Source organism: Chiloscyllium plagiosum, chromosome 6, assembly GCF_004010195.1.
Source record: "Chiloscyllium plagiosum isolate BGI_BamShark_2017 chromosome 6, ASM401019v2, whole genome shotgun sequence".
NCBI classification, from domain to species: domain Eukaryota; kingdom Metazoa; phylum Chordata; class Chondrichthyes; order Orectolobiformes; family Hemiscylliidae; genus Chiloscyllium; species Chiloscyllium plagiosum.
In genome coordinates, this window is record NC_057715.1 from 53,245,337 (window position 1) to 53,264,196 (window position 18,860).

Here is an 18,860-nt window from a genome sequence, read left to right on the forward strand (position 1 = left end):
AAGGATTCACTCGATCTATCCTGTCTATACCTGACATATGCTTCCTTCTTTTTCTTAACTAAACCCTCAATTACTTTAGTCATCCAGCATTCCCTATACCTACCAACCTTCCCTTCCATCACTCGATCTATCCTGTCTATACCTGACATATGCTTCCTTCTTTTTCTTAACTAAACCCTCAATTACTTTAGTCATCCAGCATTCCCTATACCTACCAACCTTCCCTTCCACCCTGACAGGAATATACTTTTTCTGGATTCTTGTTATCTCATTTCTGAAGGCTTCCCATTTTCCAAAAGTCCCTTTACCTGCGAACATCTGCCTCCAATCAGCTTTAAAAGTTCTTGCCCAATACCGTCAAAATTGGCCTTTCTCCAATGTAGAACTTCAACTTTTAGATCTGGTCTATTCTTTTCCATCACTATTTTAAATCTAATAGAAATATGGTCGCTGGCCCCAAAGTGCCCTCCCACTGACACCTCAGTCACCTGCCCTGCCTTATTTCCCAAGAGTAGGTCAAGTTTTGCATCTTCTCTAGTAGGTACATCCACATACTGAATCAGAAAATGGTCTTGTACACACTTCCTCTCCATCTAAACTAACACTATGGCAGTCCCAGTCAATGTCTGGAAAGTTAAAATCCCCCACCATAACCACCCTATTATTCTTACAGAGACATGTTGGGCCATAGGGCCTGTTTCCACCCTGTAGGGAATCTAATCTAATATCTCAAAAACCAAGAGGTACAGTCCTCAGTCAAGTCAATGGAGAAAGCTTTCAGTCAGGTGATCCAATACAGTAAGTAAGGCTTGAAAATGGTCAGTCAGTAGTTTGAGGTATTCAGGATTAGAAGTTTGTCTCATTACAGTAGAGATAGAGGGCCCCAGTCAGTCCTGCAGGTTTAGTGCAATTAATCAGAGAATCTTATTAAGCTAGTCAGGGAGCTGCACAGAGATTGGACTTGGGCGCCATCACCCATCAGTTGGAACAGTCTGTCCAAGTCAGTCCTGGGGATGAGCTCAATAAAAACCTAGCAGGCTTTTATCAGAGGCCAGTGCTGTAGTAGGGAATTCAGGGGAAAGTCAATTCTGGGGACTGGAGGCAGCATACTAGGATGCAGAAAGGTCAATAATTGTAAAGCAGGGAAACTCAATACATAATGTATAGTACATTGGAGGACATTCATCACTGCAAGAATGGGGGTGGTCCAGCATAGCCACAAACAAAAACAGAAATTGCTGGAAAAACTCAGTAGGTCTGGCAGCTTCTGTGGAGAGAACTCACAGTCAATGTCACTGGACCCAAAAAGTTAACTGTGATTTCTCTCCACAGACGCTGTCAAACCTGCTGAGTTCTGCCAGCAATTTCTGTTTTTGTTTCTGATTTCCAGCATCCACAGTTTTTTTTGTTTTTTTATTTAGTCCAGCATGGCTGTGGACATGGCTAATCTGTAGGAATGAGTCTGGGGAGGGTAATGTTGAGAGATGAAGAAATATTTGAAAGAGTGGGCATGTGTGGAAGTTCACTGTTGATGGGCTGAACAGAGATTGCAAGGAAGAAAGGGACATGAAGGTTTGAATGTGGGTTTGGTGAGCCTTTATTACCAGGCTGAGCTTGGGTCTTGCTGTGTCAAGTGTAATCTCCACTGCTTTCCATACTCATAAGATTCATGAATGCACAGTTGGAAATAGAAAATAGCTGCAATCATATGTGGAGTGGACAGACTATTTTTGTTTGGATTGAGCATACAGGTTCTACTTCTGAGCTATGTAAAGCTTTTTCATGTGGCAATTGCATTGATCAGACACTTTCACAGTATAGGTTGAAGTCATCTGTAATCATAATACCCTGCATGCAGCATCAAACCATGTGGGATATAAATCACATTCACAAGCAATTTTGACCAAGTTATTGGTTATTACAGAGTGATCATAATCACCCCTGAGAAGCAGAAATACTCACAGGCGCCATTAACAATGGCAGCTGTGGGACACCTATACACAAAGACAATCCAACATCTCATAATCTGCTCAAGGGCTCAGAGCTGATTTCCTCTCACTTTGAAGTGTAAGGTATTCACCAACATGTTTTTATGTGAAATGGTGCCTTTCTTGGTTAATGTGAGAGATTAGGATAAAGTATCAGAAAGCGTACATTACTTATAATCTTCCACTATATTTGGCTTGTGCTCCATTCATTGGAATAAAGTATCCTCTGTCAAAGGTCCATATACAGGCATTTCATGGAACTCCATGTTCCAACGTATAAAAGCATATGCTAAACTGTCATTTTTACAGGATGCAAATGCTCACCTTACCAAGGACCTGAAACAAAAACAGGGAGTGCTGGAGAAACTCAGCAGATCTGGCAACATCAGTGGAGAGAAAGCAGAGTCAATGACTTGGGTCCAGTGACCCAAACTTTAGAATTAGTAATAGTGAAGAAAAGGTTGTATACATGCCCAAGACAGGGTTGGTGGTGGTTAAGGGGTTGGGTGAGGAGATGGGGGAATAAAATATTGAGAGGATGGGTGGAGACAGAGCCTAGAGGAGAAGACAGTTAGGCAGACAAAGGGATAGATAATGGTATGCCAGGGAAGGAGAAAAGTTGATCATTGGGACCGTGGGAAGGTGGACGTGGGTTGGCTGTACTGAAGGGAGTCTGTGAAATAACAAGACTTGGGATGTGGCAGTGGGTAAAAGACATATATGAAGATACTGCAATTTCAAAATTATTGAAGACCATGTTGAGTCCGAAGGCTGCTGGGTTCCCATGCGGAATTTGGAATGCTGTTCTTCCAGCTTGCATTGAGCCTTATTATTACTAAGGATCTGATCTGTTTGGTATTCTCACACAGGTGTATGGTCTGTGACCAATGAATATAGCCACAGCAAGGGTTATTATCATTGATACTTTGGTGTAATGAAGGTACAGAAAAATTCAGGAAGAATAGACGGACCAGCAAACTTAGGACCAGCAGCAACATCCAGCAATGGTGAACAGCCTCGACATGAAGATCTCAGAGCTGAAGATTCCCTCACGATTCACGGGAGGTACAGAAGGGTCATTGTCTATTGTCCTTGATGCCATTTGTTGAGATGAGCACAGTGTCACCAAAATTTGAAGATGGCTCAGGACACTGTCACAGAAATATGCCAACTGCTGGAATGGGACCTGTGAACTGAAGGGGGTGGGCTACCTATCCCAGTTTCCAAGGGGGATATTAAACTTTGAAGCAATTGGCTGCTTCCAAGGATTCACTGGAGACCTGCTCAACCTTGACCCACAAATTTTTCAAAGCTGTTATTGATACAATTCATGTCCGAACACGCCGCTTGATATCATTTCCCCTTGACTAAGTCAGTGCTGTAGTATGGATAGTAGGCTTTGTCAACATAGCTGGCTTCCTCCAAGGCATGGATAGGATAAATAGGCAAAGACTTTTCCCTGGGGTCGGGGTGTCCAGAACTAGAGGGCATAGGTTTACGGTGAGAGGGGAAAGATATAAAAGAGACCTAAGGGGCAACTTTTTCACGCAGAGGGTGGTACGTGTATGGAATGAGCTGCCAGCGGATGTGGTGGAGGCTGGTACAATTGCAACATTTAAGAGGCATTCGGATGGGTATATGAATAGGAAGGGTTTGAAGGGATATGGGCCGGGTGCTGGCAGGTGGGACTAGATTGGGTTGGGATATCAGGTCGGCATGGATGGGTTGGATCAAAGGGTCTGTTTCCGTGCTGTACATCTCTATGACTCTAAGTGCAGAGTGCTATAGACTATACGCGCATCACATTGAGAATGCCATACCATAACACAGTTGAAGTAGCAATGTATTTACAAATGTACATTTCTATTTTTATAAAATGTCAGTCGCTTCATATGTGCCCTCAGAAGCATTTAATTTTCACTTCCCTCCCACTACATTTGTGGGGGAAGGCAAATCCAGTTGTGACAAGGACATAAGCAATCCACAAAGGGATATAGATAAGTTGAGTGAGTGGGCAAAAACCTGACAGATAGAGTTTAATGTAGGAAAATGTGTGGTTATGCACTTTGGCAGGAAGAATCAAAAAGCAGTTATTTAAATGGAGAGAGATACGCCAAAAAGTGCAGTACGGAAGGACCAGAGTATTCTTGTGCAAGAAATATAATGTTAGTGTATTTGTGTAAGAAGTATTTAAGGAAAATGGAATTTTGGCCTTTATTATTAAGGATGGAGTTAAAAAATTGGGAAGTCTTGTTACAACTGTATAGAGTGTCAGTCAAGCCACAACTGAGTAAGAAAGGATGTACTGGCACTGGAGGTGATTCTAAAGAGATTTATTAGATTGATTCCTGGGAGAAAAGGGTTGGCTCATCACAAATGACTAAAAAAAATTAGCCTTTATTCATTAGAAGTGTAGAAATGATCTTTTTGAGATGTGTAAGATTCTGTGAGGGCTTGATAGGCTACGTACGGAGAGTATGTTAGTATGTTTCCATAGGTTGGGAGGGGGGTGGGTGCGGGGGAGGGGCGGAATGGAGAATCTTGAACTGGGGGACACAGTTACAGAATAAGGGACACTCTTTTAAAACTGAGACCCTCTAAGAGGGTAGTTAATGCCTGGAATTATCAGGGAATTGTGGAGGATAGATCACTGAAAGAATTGAAGTAGAAGGTAGATTTTTGAAATATCACAATAATGGCTGTGATGAACAGGCACGAAAGAGAAGTTAAGGCCTGAGGCAGATAAGGCGTGACCTTGTTGAATGGTAGGGCAGCTGAAACTTTATTGCTGGAACAGCACAGCAGGTCAGGCAGCATTGAGGAGCCAAATGACACACTCCTGCTCCTATTTCCTAAGTAATCTCCACAAAAACCTGAGAGGGAGAATGCAATGACTGACACTTCAAAGAAAAGTACTTGTCCTGAATTTGCTAAGCATACATTTTCTTCAATAATCTCTAAAATTTAATATTGAAAAACTCCTGTTTTTCTTCAATTGGTTCAATCTTGTCTGAACAAAAGACATTTTTTAAACATCACTACAATTGCTGGCAATTGGAATTACTGAATCCAAGTTATACTAATCACAATAATTGAGTTATATTTGTCAAATTATGGCAAGAAGATTGCCAAACACCAGGCATCTGCACAGCCACAGGCAGAAGATGCTCTGTTCTCAGCCATAAATGACATTGTCAACCAACACAGACAGACACAGGAATATCAAGTAGGTGTGCTAGAGAGCCTCAGTGGGTTGGAATGAAAGATGGACTAATCATTCAACATTTTCACTACTGTGGTGGCTCCAGCATGTGAGATCTGGCTGTCTTTACAAAAAGGCAAGCAGGAGGCTGGAAGAGCACAGCAAACTAAACAGCATCAGAGAAGCCGACTTTTCAGGTATAACTCGTCTTCAGGAATGGAAATGGGGTTGGGGGAGCTGCAGACAAAGAGAAGTGGGGGAAGGATTATGGGTGGGGAGAGGGGCACAGTGGTGAGGTAGTGATAGGTGAATACAGTGCTAGGTACAACCTGGCAAGTTGATAGGAGGAATGAATCCAGTTGGTAGCTCGAAGAGGGCTGGTCGGAAGGATGGAAGGGAGGAGGCGGGGCTGGGAAGGGAGTCAAAGGATGGGTGGGAATGTTATTTGAAATTGGAGAATTTAATGTTGTGACCTCCAGCCTGTAGGCTGCCCAGGTGGAAGACAAGGGCAGCCACCTTGGAGACACAGGTCCAGCAGTGGTGATGGTGACATAGTGGTAATGACACTGGACTAGATTAGATTAGATTGCTTACAGTGTGGAAACAGGCCCTTCAGCCCAACAAGTCCACACCGACCCGCTGAAGCGCACCCACCCAGATCCATTCCCCTACATTTACCCCTTCACCTAACACTACGGGCAATTTAGCATGGCCAATTCACCTGACCTGCACATTTTTGGACTGTGGGAGGAAACCGGAGCACCCGGAGGAAACCCACGCAGATACGGGGAGAATGTGCAAACTCCACACAATCAGTCGCCTGAGGCGGGAATTGAACCCGGGTCTCTGGCCCTGTGAGGCAGCAGTGCTAACCACTGTGCCGCCCACTGTGCCACCGTGCCGACTAGTTTTCCCGGGTCTCTGAACCATTATATGGTTCAAGCAATAGAGTGATGCCTGAGTTGGGCCAAGAGCAGCATTGATGATGTTGGGGCTGGTGCTGTGCCAGTGCAGAATTGCGTTGATGTAGGATTCAGTAAGAGCATTCCCACTGACCATGGCAACCCTGTGCAGAACAAGTGGCACCATGTAAAGAGAAGCTTGTTGTTCAGCATAGCCACTCTATAAGTTGCAACAACCACTGAAAGGACAAGTCACCAGGTAACCATTCACCTTCACTGGTTGATTCCTTTTTTGTATCATCAAATTTCTTTATTGTGGAGAGGAAACCTGGAAATACAATGTCAGTAGTGGCAGGTCAGGTTAATAATGGAACATGGAAATAAGCTAGTCACCACTTAAATGGTGAGAATCTGACCTTGCCATGTAAGTCATGAGAACTAAATCAAGTGATGTTTTCTTCATGTCAGATATCTGACTTTGGACTCTGGCCTAAGTCAGTTTACCCATTTCCCTTGCACCTCAGGGAAGGGAAAATTTCACCTATTACTGCAAATCTGCTCTAGACTAGATGGTTATTGTAGATTGCCATGTCCTCAATTTTTCAGCAATTTGCCCAATATCACTGTAAAACAAATTATAGAAGAAATTTCTAATCTTTGTGATTCAATTAGCCCTTTTAAGGTAGTTTGTAGTTTTATTTTAAAGATCCCTAAGATGAATCAATAATGGATAAAACAGCATGATTAGTACAGTCTGTTACCAAGTTAAAAAGGAAATAGGAAATATAATGGACTAACTAAGCTAAATGCTGCTCAGCAAGTCAATGAAACAGAACACCATCTGATAACTGAAACCTAGGCAATGTTGGATATCTTTGCTGGATTCTGACCATACCAGCTCTTACCTGTAGAAGGGTCTCCCAGGTAATCCCATATGGTGGATAAAGGATCTTTCCAGGAGCATCAACTGGTCATTTATTATTCGTACAGCGAGTGGGCTATAAAAGACATTGACCAAGTGAATGCAGTTATAGATGTAGACGTACATATAAATAACATTGTTATATTTGCTTCAATAGGAAAGTTGCATTTGGAAATTCTATTTCCTAATAAACAGCAAGTGTTTGATCAAACCAATTAGTTTTTTTTGTAAGGAATGACTTGAAATCCAGGTACTACCATTAATGAGCACGATTTGTGTGATTAAAAATATTTAGAGACGTATAAAATGAGGCTCTTGCTGAAACATGGCTTAAAGGCAAAAATACTTCTTGGATTTTCAAGATGGAGACATTACTTTATACATGCTGTATCATCTTTCCCTATAAGCAAATGATCATCATTGTTAGAGATTAGATGTCTAATTCATGTGTGCGTAGGAGAACTAATATTAGGCAGACTGAGCCTGTATGTGAATATTCTATAGAGACAAAATTGCATGGAACAATGTCCCCAATATGAGACAAATGTTTATTAACAGAGAAGTTGTACTGTCATTAAAAAGCAGTAGCATAATACTTTCAATAATGAATTGTAGAATTAATTTTTAATATTGACATTGCTAGTCCACCAAAACTTTTCAGCTGTGTCGGCCACTATTTATATGAAATACATCCAAAACACAAAACATTTTTTAAGTTGGAGACACAGGTGAAGTGGTGGTTGGGTACAAGTACCTTACACAATCCAAAGGAAATATCGGCTGTCTTTTCATCCTTCCAAAAATGATGCGATGTAGACAATTCCTGCCAATGGCTAACTAATATGATGATGTTCAGTCACAGTACAATAGTAATATTATGAGGTAAACAGTCTGGAGGCATCAATCAAGGACTATGGTAGTGATATGAGGTACTTACATTTCTCACTTAAATATCTGGATCCCAGAAAATATTTGGAAAAGTGTATCATAGACTATCATAGACATAAATCAAAGTCTATCATTGTTAAGGGTGTTTTCATTATTTTCAAGCCAGACATCATAGTGCCAGATTAGATACATTAGCTCAGATTTATTTTATTCCCTTTTCATAATCATTAAGAAGAAGGCTAAGAGGGGATTTGATAGAGACATACAAGATAATCAGAGGATTAGCTAGGGTAGACATCCTTTTTCCTAGGATGATGACGTCAGCTTGTATGAGGGGGCATAGCTACAAATTGAGGGGTGGTAGTTTTAAGACAGATGTCAGAGGCAAGTTCTTTACTCAGAGTGATAAGGGCGTGGAATGCCCTGCCTGTCAATGTAATTAACTTAGTCACATTAGGGAGATTTAAACAATCCTTGGACAAGCTCATGGATAATGATGAGAGTTCAGCGCAACATCGAGGGCCGAAGGGCCTGTTCTGCGCTGTATTGTTCTATGTTCTATTTCAATGCTGAATTCATGCACTACATTTGTGGTTAAAATCATGACAAACCATTCAGCTGTCCAGGATTGAATAGTACACTTTCCAGCTGTTGCCTTCCATGTAAGGGATCTACATGAGGGAAAGGTGAACAATTTCTAATCCAATTTGTCTCAAATTTTGTTGGTTCATGTACAATAAAGGACAAAGCCATGGTCCATTTTCCTATAAGACAAGGTCATAAATAAAGATATGGAGAAGCTATAACCGCAGTAAGGGGGAGGGGGGTGTCATGCGTACGCTTCAACTTCATTATACTCCCATAGGTTTTAGAACTCACTCTGTGACATCGATCTTTTCCAGCCGTTTGTGAAAATCAGTGGCAATGCGAGTAAAATTATGTACAGCTGAAAAGAGAGAGTCTGAAACAGAAGAGCAGATTTTAGCAAAACTTTTGATTGCCTGTAAAGGCTAATAGCATTCTGCTGATGTTAAGTTTTTTAGTGTTAGCTTTTAACTGGCAACCAATGTAAAGAGCTTCAGATTGGGTGCTGTCAGTCTCTTAATGTCTATGTAATTCTCCTGCATAAAAAACTTATTCTTTCCCTTTGTAACCATTACAAACCAAAACCCCTGCCTCAATTATTTACAAAAGCAATAGTTAGTAGTGGTCTTGCTGTTTCCATTTACATCCTTTAGGTCACCTCTTTGTTTCTTTACTTGTTCCATTTCCATTAATTTTTGGCTTGCTCAATCATATTTTTTAATCAGTTAATCTCACCTGACTTCAAACAATCACAGAATTCTTTTTGCTTTTCATTTACCTACACAGCCCTTAATCCAACTTTTGCAGTCTCTGTAACTAACCCTGAATCTCTATGTATCTCTCAAGTTAACTTCCCTCTCCACACATTCTGATCAACATGCCGTGCACTTCCAACTTGTTTTCATTTCAGATTTTGTTTGTGTAATTGTAGAACTGTAACAACAATCAATAGACAACAAGCAGCAACTAATTTGTAACTAATTGATAATCCCATTCAACAGCACCAGAGGGAGATGTCTGTCTTGCTGCTGAATGTATATCTGTGAGCTTAAGAGAAAGCATTGGTTGAACTGAAGAGTTTAAAAATAGCATCACAAAATTGCTGATTGAACTGCCTGCTCTATATATATTTAGCAGACATTAGCTGTACATGTTAATTCCTCAATTATATTATGGCTAGTGCAATTCGCAAAAGAAATAAGTGCACTATTTTGGTTAGCACACCTAGCGTCTGGTTCTACCAAGTCTAATTGTGTGGCAGCAAAATTTGAACTGGACATGCAAGTTAGAATTATCAACACCAGATAAAGAGATGAAAAAAATTGATGGGATTAAGAGAGAGAGAAAAAAAGAAACTGTAAAAGTTAACTTTCTATACCAGAGAGATTGTTTGGCAGCAATTAGGGCTCATTACACCATTAAAAAATATATGCACTGGAATGGCCAAACCATTCTTCCAAGGATTATGGGTACATAATCACATTAAGTACAGCAACATCATGGCTTCCATGCTTTCAATACCCCATCTTTCTACAAGATACTACTAAAGCAAGTTTTCTACAGGAGTTGAGTAAAGCTCTGATGTACTCAGAATCCCCACAGTGCAGATAGAGGCTACTTGGCCTATTGCGTCTGCACTGACCTTACAGCCTCTCCATACCCAATCGATCCCACCCTATCTCTGTAAGCCCACATTTACCACGGCCAATTCAGCTCGCCTATGCATCCCTACAGATAATTTAGCATGGCCAATCCATGTAATCTGCACATCTTCAGATTGCGGGAGGAAACCACAGTAGTTGGTGAAAACTTACGCAGACATGGGGAAGCATGCAAACTCCAGTACTTGACCCATATCCTGCAAAACCCTTCCTATTCATATATCCATCCAAATGCCTTTTAAATGTGGTAATTGTACCATCCTCCACCACTTCCTCTGACAGCTCATTCCATACACGCATCACCCATTGCATGAAAAGGTTGCCTTTTAAATCTTTCCCCTCTCACCCTAAACCTACGCCCTCTAGTTTTGGACTCCCCCAACCCAGGGAAAAAGACCTTGCCTATTTACCCTATCCATGCCCCTCATGGTTTTATAAACCTCTATAAGGTCACCCCTCAGCCTCCGATGCTCCAGGGAAAACTGCCCCGGTCTTTTCAGCCTCTCCCTGTAGCTGAAACTCTCCAACCCTGGCAACATCCTTGTAAATCTTTTCTGAACCCTTTCAAGTTTCACAACATCCTTACTATAGGAGGGAGACCACAATTGCACACAATATTCCAAAGGTGGCCTAGCCAATGTCCTGTACAGCCGCAACCTGACCTCCCAATTCCTATACTCAATGCTCTGACCAATAAAGGAAAGCATACCAAATGCCTTCTTCACTGTCCTATGTACCTGAGAGTCTATTTTCAAGGAGCAATGAACCAACATTCCAAGGTATCTTTGTTCAGCAACACTTCCTAGGACCTTACCATTAAGTAAATAAGTCCTGTCCTGATTTGTCATTCCAAAATGCAGCATGTCACATTTGTCTAAATTAAGCTCCATCTGCCACCCCTCGTCCCATTGGCCCATCTGATCAAGATCCCATTGTACTCTGAGGTAACCTTCTTCGCTATCCACTACACTTCCAATTTTGGGGTCATCTGCAAACTTACTAACCATTACCTGCTATGTTCACATCCAAATCATTTATATAAATGATGAAAAGCAGTGGACCCAGCACCGATCCTTGTGGCACTCCACTGGTCACAGGCCTCCAGTCTGAAAATCAACCCTCCACCACCATCCTCTGTCTTCTACCTTTGAGCCAGTTCTGTATCCAAATAGTTAGTTCTCCCTGTATTCCATGTGATCTAACCTTGCTAATCAGTCTACCTTGAGGAACCTTGTTGAACGCCTTACTGAAGTCCACGTTGATCACATCCACCGCTCTGCCCTCGTCAATCCACTTCATTACTTCTTCAAAAAATTCAAATCAAGTTAGATAGACATTATTTCCCATGCACAAAGCCACGTTGACTGTCTCTAATCAGTTCTTGCCTTTCCAAATACATGTAAATCCTGTACTTCAAGATTCTCTCCATCGGTGTCAGCCTCACCGTTCTATAGTTCTCTGGCTTTGCCTTACCATCTTTCTTACATAGTGGCACCATGTTAGCCAACCTCCAGTCTTCCAGCACCTCACTTGTGGCTATCAATGTTCCAAATATTTCACTTCCCACGGAGTTGTAGGGCACATCTGCTCAGGTTCTGGAGATTTATTCACCTTTATGTGTTTTAAGACATCCAGCACCTCCTCATACGTAATATGGGCATTTTTCAAGATGTCACTATCTAATTCTCCACATTCTGTATCTTCCACATCCTTCTCCACAGTAAACACTGATGCAAAATACACATTTAGTAACGCCCCTATCTTCTGCGGTTCCACACATAGGCTGCCTTGCTGATCGTTGAGAGGCCTTATTCTCTCCCTAATTACTCTTTTGTCCTTAATGTATTTGTAAAATCCGTTTGGATTCTCCTTAACTCTATTTGCCAAAGCTATCTCATGTCTCCTTTTTGCCCTCCTGATTTCCCTCTTAAGTATACTCATACTGCCTTTGTACTCTTCTAAGGATTCACTAGATCTCTGCTGCCTGTACCTTACATATGCTTCTTTCTTCTCCTTGACCAAAACCTCAATTTCTCTCATCATCCAGTATTCCATAAAGACCATAAGACGTAGGAGTAGAAATTAGGCCATTCAGTTCATAGAATCTGCTCCACCATTCAATCATCGCTGATAAGTTTCTCAACCCCATCCTCCCGCTTTCTCACCGTAATCTTTGATTCTCTTGATCCTCAAGAACCTATCTACTTCGGTCTTAAATATACCCATTGTCCTGGCTTCCACAGCCTTCTGTGGCAATAAATTCCATAGATTCGCCAGTGTCTGGCTGAAGACGTTTCTCCTTACCTCCATTCTAAAAGGTTTTCCCTACTCTAAAGCTATGCTTTTGGGTCCTAGGCTCTCCTACAATGGAAACACCTTCCCAACATCTACTTTGTCCATGCCTTTCAGTGTTCTGTATGTTTCAATTAGATCCCCCCACATCCTTCTGAACTCCATCGAGTATAAACCCAGAGTCCTGAAACGTTTGTCATATGTTAAGCTTTTCATTCCTGGGACCCCTCTGAACATTCTCTAGGTCCAGTACATCCTTCCTGAGATAAGCTCTACACCTACTAGCCTTGCCTTTCATCCTAACAAGAACATCCTGTCTCTGGACTCTCATTATCACATTTTGAAGGCTTCCCATTTTCCAGCTGTCCCTTTACCTGCGAACATTTGCACCGAATCAACTTTTGAAAGTTCTTAGGGCTTTTGCCCGAAACGTCGATTTTGCCTGTCCTCGGATGCTGCCTGAATTGCTGTGCTCTTCCAGCACCACTGATCCAGAATTTTGAAAGTTCTTGCCTAAAACCATCTAAATTGACCTTCCTTCAATTTAGAAGTTTAACTTTTAGATCCAGTCTATCCTGTTCCATCACTATTTTAAAGCAAATAGAATATGGTTGCTGGCCCCAAAGTGCTCCCTCACTGACACCTCAGTCACCTGCCCTGCCTTATTTCTCAAGAGTAGGTCAAGCTTTGCACCATCTCTAGTGGGTACATCCACATACTGAATCAGAAAATGTTCTTGTACACACGTAACAAATTCCTCTCCATCTAAGCTCTTAATACAATAGTAGTGTCTCAGTCCATGTTTGGAAAGTTAAAATCCCCTACCATTACCACCCTATTATTCTTACAGATAATTGAGATCTTCTTTCAAATTTGTTTCTCAATTTCCCATTGACTATTCGGGGGTCTATAGTACAATCCCAATAAGGTAATCATCCCTTTCTTATTTTACAGTTCCACCCAAGTAACTTCCCTGGACATTATCCTAGGAATATCCTCCCCAAGAACGGCTGTAATGTTATCCCTTATCAAAAACACCACTCCCCCTGTTAAGCTGCCAGCCCTGTCCATCCCTGAGCCACATTTCTGAAATCCCAGTCCCATGTTCCTAACCATGCCCTGAGTTCATCTGCCTTCCCTGTTCGGCCTCTTGCATTGGAATAAATGCAATCTAATTTACATGGTTCTCTGCTTTGCTCCTGCCTGCCCTGACTGTTTGACCTGCTCCTTTTCCCAATTGTATCAGTCTCAGACTGATCTCTTTCCTCACTATCTCCTTGGGTCCTATCCCCCACCTTACTAGTTTAAATCCTCCCAAGCAGCTCTAGCTAATCTCCTTGCCAGTATATTAGTCCCCTTCCAATTCTGGTGCAATCTGTCCTTCTTATACAGGTCATTTCTACCACAGAATAGATTCCAATGATCCAATTATGTGAACCCTTCTCCCTTACATCAGCTCCTCAGCCACGCATTCATCCGCTCTATCCTCCTATTCCTATCCTCACTAGCTTGTAGCACTGGGAGTAATCCAGATATTACTACCCTGGAGGTCCTCCTTTTTATATTCTGGCCTAACTTCACACATTCTCCCTTCAGAATCTCATCCTTTTTCCTTCCTATGTCATTAGTTCCAATTTGTACAACAACAACCTGCTGGTCCCACTCCCCTTTAAGAATATTCTGCACTCTCACCGGGATATCTTTGATCCTGGCACTAGGGAGGAAACACACCATTCTGATTTCTCGCTATTTGCCGCAGAAATGTCTGTATGTGCCTCTGACCAGACTCCCCTATCACAATCGTTTGCTTGGAACCTGACGTACCCCTTGTTATATTAAAGCCAGTCTCAGTACCGGGCACTTGGCTGTTTGTACTGCACCCCAGAGAGTCCATCATCCCCTACATATTCCAAAACATCACACTTGTTTGAGATGGGGATAGCCACAGGAGACTCCTGAACTTCCTGCCTCTCTCCCCTACCTTTCCTACATGGTAACCCATCTACCTGACTATATCTGCAGTTATTCTCCCTTCCTATAACTGCCATCCATCACACCTCCTAGACCCTGTAAATTCCTTGTTGCCTCTGCAACTCCAATCGATCCATCCAATCTGATAGGATTCGCAATCAAACACACTTACTGCAGATATAATCCTTAGTAACATGGAAATTCTCCCTAATCTCCCAGATCTGACAGGAAAGCACAACACTCTACTAAAGGCCATCTTGCACATTAACAATCTACACAAAGTAGCACAATCCTCCTGCTGTAAAAAAAACTGCTCCAGGCAAGCTTAGTACTTATGTTTTATATTTTTAAATTTTACCCAAGAGAAAAATCTCATTAAAATATATCATTTCTAATATATGTATCACTTTTTGGAAAGTCTGTCAGTGGGATAGAAGAACTAGCACAGTTTAGTATTAGAGCTGAAAATGTGTTGCTGGAAAAGCGCAGCAGGTCAGGCAGCATCCAAGGAGCAGGAGAATCGACATTTCGGGCATGAGCCCTTCTTCAGGAATGAGGAAAGTGTGCCAAGCAGGCTAAGATAAAAGGTAGGGAGGAGGGACTTGGGGGAGGGGCGTTGGAAATGCGATAGGTGGAAGGAGGTTAAGGTGAGGGTGATAAGGTGGGGGTTCGTCACCCTATTAGGTAACATCTTCAGTGGGCCTCAGGCGAAGCATTGCTGAAAATGACATCACCAACCCAAAGAAGCCCAAGAATATAAATAGAAAGCAGAAAATGAACCTTCCAGCTCAGTGAGCAAACCTACGTCCACTTACACGGTACCCAGGAAAGACCTAAAGACAGAGCTAAGATGAGCAAGGAGGGGACATAAGAAGTTGTTGATGGATAGGATCAGGGAAAACCCTAAAGCTTTCTATTGGTATATAAGGGATAAAACAATGACTAGAATAAGATTAGGGCCAGTCAAGGACAGTAGTAAGAAGTTGTACGTGGATTCAGAGGAGAAAGGGGAAGCACTAATTGAATATTTTTCGTCAGTACTCACACTGGAAAAAGACAATGTTGTCGAGGAGAATACTGAGAAACAGGCTACTAGACAAGATAGGATTGACGTTCACAAGGAGGAGGTATCAGAAATTCTGGAAAGTGTGAAAATAGATAAATCCCCTTGGCTGGATGGGATTTATCCTAGGATTCTCTGGGAAGCCAGGGAGGAGATTGCCGAGCCTTTGACTTTGATCATGATGTAAAAACAATGAATGCAGATGCTGGAAACCAGATTCTGGATTAGTGGTGCTGGAAGAGCACAGCAGTTCAGGCAGCATCCAAGGAGCTTCGAAATCGACGTTTTGGGCAAAAGCCCTTCATGAAAAGCCCTTTCTGATGAATGGCTTTTGCCCGAAACGTCGATTTCGAAGCTCCTTGGATGCTGCCTGAACTGCTGTGCTCTTCCAGCACCACTAATCCAGAATCTGGTTTCCAGCATCTGCATTCATTGTTTTTACATCATGATCAAAGTCAAAGGCTCGGCAATCTCCTCCCTGGCTTCCCAGAGAATCCTAGGATAAATCCCATCCAGCCAAGGGGATTTATCTATTTTCACACTTTCCAGAATTTCTGATACCTCCTCCTTGTGAACGTCAATCCTATCTTGTCTAGTAGCCTGTTTCTCAGTATTCTCCTCGACAACATTGTCTTTTTCCAGTGTGAGTACTGACGAAAAATATTCAATTAGTGCTTCCCCTTTCTCCTCTGAATCCACGTACAACTTCTTACTACTGTCCTTGACTGGCCCTAATCTTATTCTAGTCATTGTTTTATCCCTTATATACCAATAGAAAGCTTTAGGGTTTTCCCTGATCCTATCCATCAACAACTTCTTATGTCCCCTCCTTGCTCATCTTAGCTCTGTCTTTAGGTCTTTCCTGGGTACCGTGTAAGTGGACGTAGGTTTGCTCACTGAGCTGGAAGGTTCATTTTCTGCTTTCTATTTATATTCTTGGGCTTCTTTGGGTTGGTGATGTCATTTTCAGCAATGCTTCGCCTGAGGCCCACTGAAGATGTTACCTAATAGGGTGACGAAACATCTCTTCCTCCCTCTCACCTTAACCTCCTTCCACCTATCGCATTTCCAACGCCCCTCCCCCAAGTCCCTCCTCCCTACCTTTTATCTTAGCCTGCTTGGCACACTTTCCTCATTCCTGAAGATGGGCTCATGCCAGAAACGTCGATTCTCCTGCTTCTTGGATGCTGCCTGACCTGCTGCACTTTTCCAGCAACACATTTTCAGCTCTGACGAAACATCTGGAAATGAACCATTCAGCTCAGTGAGCAAACCTACTTCCAGAACTCTCAATCGCCCTCACTGAGCTTCACATTTCATCCTAATATAAGCCTTCTTCTTCCCCTTAACAAGAGATTCAACTTCCTAAGTAAACCACTGCTCAACAACTTCTTCCCTGTCTGACAGGTACATACGTATCAAGGACACACAGTAGCTTTTCCTCGAATAATCTCCACATTTCAACTGTGCCCATCCCCTGCAGTTTCCTTCACCATCCTACGCATCCTAAGTCTTGTCTAATCACATCGTGTATTAGTCAGGGTAAATATAGGGTAGGGGAATGGGTCTGGGTGGGTTACTCTTCACAAAAAAAGGGGGCGGCATGGTGGCTCAGCAGTTGCTGCCTCACAGGACCAGGGACCCAGGTTTGATTCCTGCCTCAGGCGACTGCCTGTGTGGAGTTTGCACATTCTTCCTATCTCTGTGTGGGTTTCCTCCGGGTGCTCCGGTTTCCTCCCACAATCCAAAGATGCGCAGGTCAGGTGAATTGGCCATGCTAAATTGCCCATAGTATAAGGTGCATTTGTCAGGGGTAAATGTAGGCTACGGGAATGGATCTGGTTGGGTTGCTCTTCAGAGGGTCGGTATGGACTTGTTGGGCCAAAGGGCCTGCTTCCATGCTGTAGGGAATCTAACCTCATCTAAATCGTAATTGCCTTTCTCCCCGCTGTAGCTCTTGCCCCCTCGGTGTATACCTACCCCTTTGCATCGCTAAAGTAAACATAACTAAATTGTGGTCACTATTACCAAAGTGCTCATCTACCTCCAAATCTAACACCTGGCCAGGTTCATTACACAGTACCAAATCTAATGTGGCCTTCCCCTTGTTGGCCTGTGCCAGAAAGCCCTCCTGCACACATTAGGCAAAAATTGATCCATCTAACGTACTTGAACTATAGTATTCCCAGTCAATATTTGGGAAGTTAAAGTCCTCCATAATAAGTACCATGTCACTCTCGCTCTTATTGAGAATTATCTTTGTAATCCTTTCCTCTACATCTCTGGAACTACTCAGAGGCCTATAGAAAACTCCCAACAGGGCAACCTCTCCTTTCCTGTTTCTAACCTCAGCCCATACTATGTCAGTAGACGAGTCCTCAAATGTCCTTTCTGCCACTGTAATACTGTCCTTGACTAACAATGCCAGCCCCCACTTCTTTTACCATCTTCCCTGTTCTTACTGAAACATCTAAATCCCGGAAACTGCAACAACCATTCCTGTCCCTGCTCTATCCTGGTCTCCGAAATGACCACAACATGGAAATCCCAGGTACCAACCAATGCTGCAAGGTCACCCACCTTATTCTGGATGTTCCTGGCATTGAAATAGACACACTTCAAGCCAACTTCTTGCTTTCCAGTGCCTTCTTGTGACCCTGAAACCTTATTTTGGATTTCCCTATGCTCAACCTCCTCTATACTCAAACTACAATTCAGATTCCCATCCCCTACTGAATTATTTAAGCCCACCCAAAGAGTATTAGCAAATTTCCTCCCCAGGATATTGGTCCCTCCCCTCTGGTTCAGGTGAAGACCATCCTGTTTGTAGAGGTCCCACCTACCCCACAAAGAGCTCCAATTATCCAGGAATCCAAAACCCACCCTCCCTGCACCATCCCTGTAGCCACGTGTTCAAGTCTCTCTCTCTATTCCTCGCCTCCCTAGCACATGGCAAGGGCAACAAACCAGAGATAACAACTGTTTGACCTAGCTCTAAGCTTCCACCCTAGCTCCCTGAATTCCTGCCTGAAATCCCCATCTCTCTTCTGACCTATGTCCTTGGTGCCTATGTGGACCACAACCCAGGGCTGCTCCCCCTCCCTCGCAAGGATCCCAAAAAACACAATCAGAGGCATCACAAACCCTGGGAGCTGGGAGGCAACACACCAACCATGAGACTCTCTCATTCCCACAGAACATCCTGTCAGTTCCCCTAGCAGACCCTCTGCTCCTCTTCCCCCTTCCCTTCTCAGCATTAGAGACAGATTCTGTACCAAAGACCTGTGCCCCATTGCTTACCCCTAGTAAGTCCCACCCACCACCTGCAAAATAGTACCCAAATCAATATACTTATTTTTTAGATTAGATTAGATTAGATTAGATTA

The 18,860-nt window shown here is 42.7% G+C and overlaps 1 protein-coding gene across 3 annotated transcripts in view; it reads right to left on the minus strand.

The window, feature by feature from the left end:
* The window catches only part of naalad2 (N-acetylated alpha-linked acidic dipeptidase 2), a 186,077-nt gene that overhangs the window by 8,448 nt on the left and 158,769 nt on the right, over window positions 1–18,860 (minus strand). For all 3 annotated transcript variants that reach the window (XM_043691544.1, XM_043691543.1, XM_043691542.1), the window contains 2 exons: window positions 8,782–8,863; window positions 6,998–7,090 (listed from right to left, as the gene is read on the minus strand). In XM_043691544.1, the coding sequence (XP_043547479.1) occupies window positions 6,998–7,090; window positions 8,782–8,863 (175 nt within the window). The remainder of the gene's footprint in view (window positions 1–6,997; window positions 7,091–8,781; window positions 8,864–18,860) is intronic.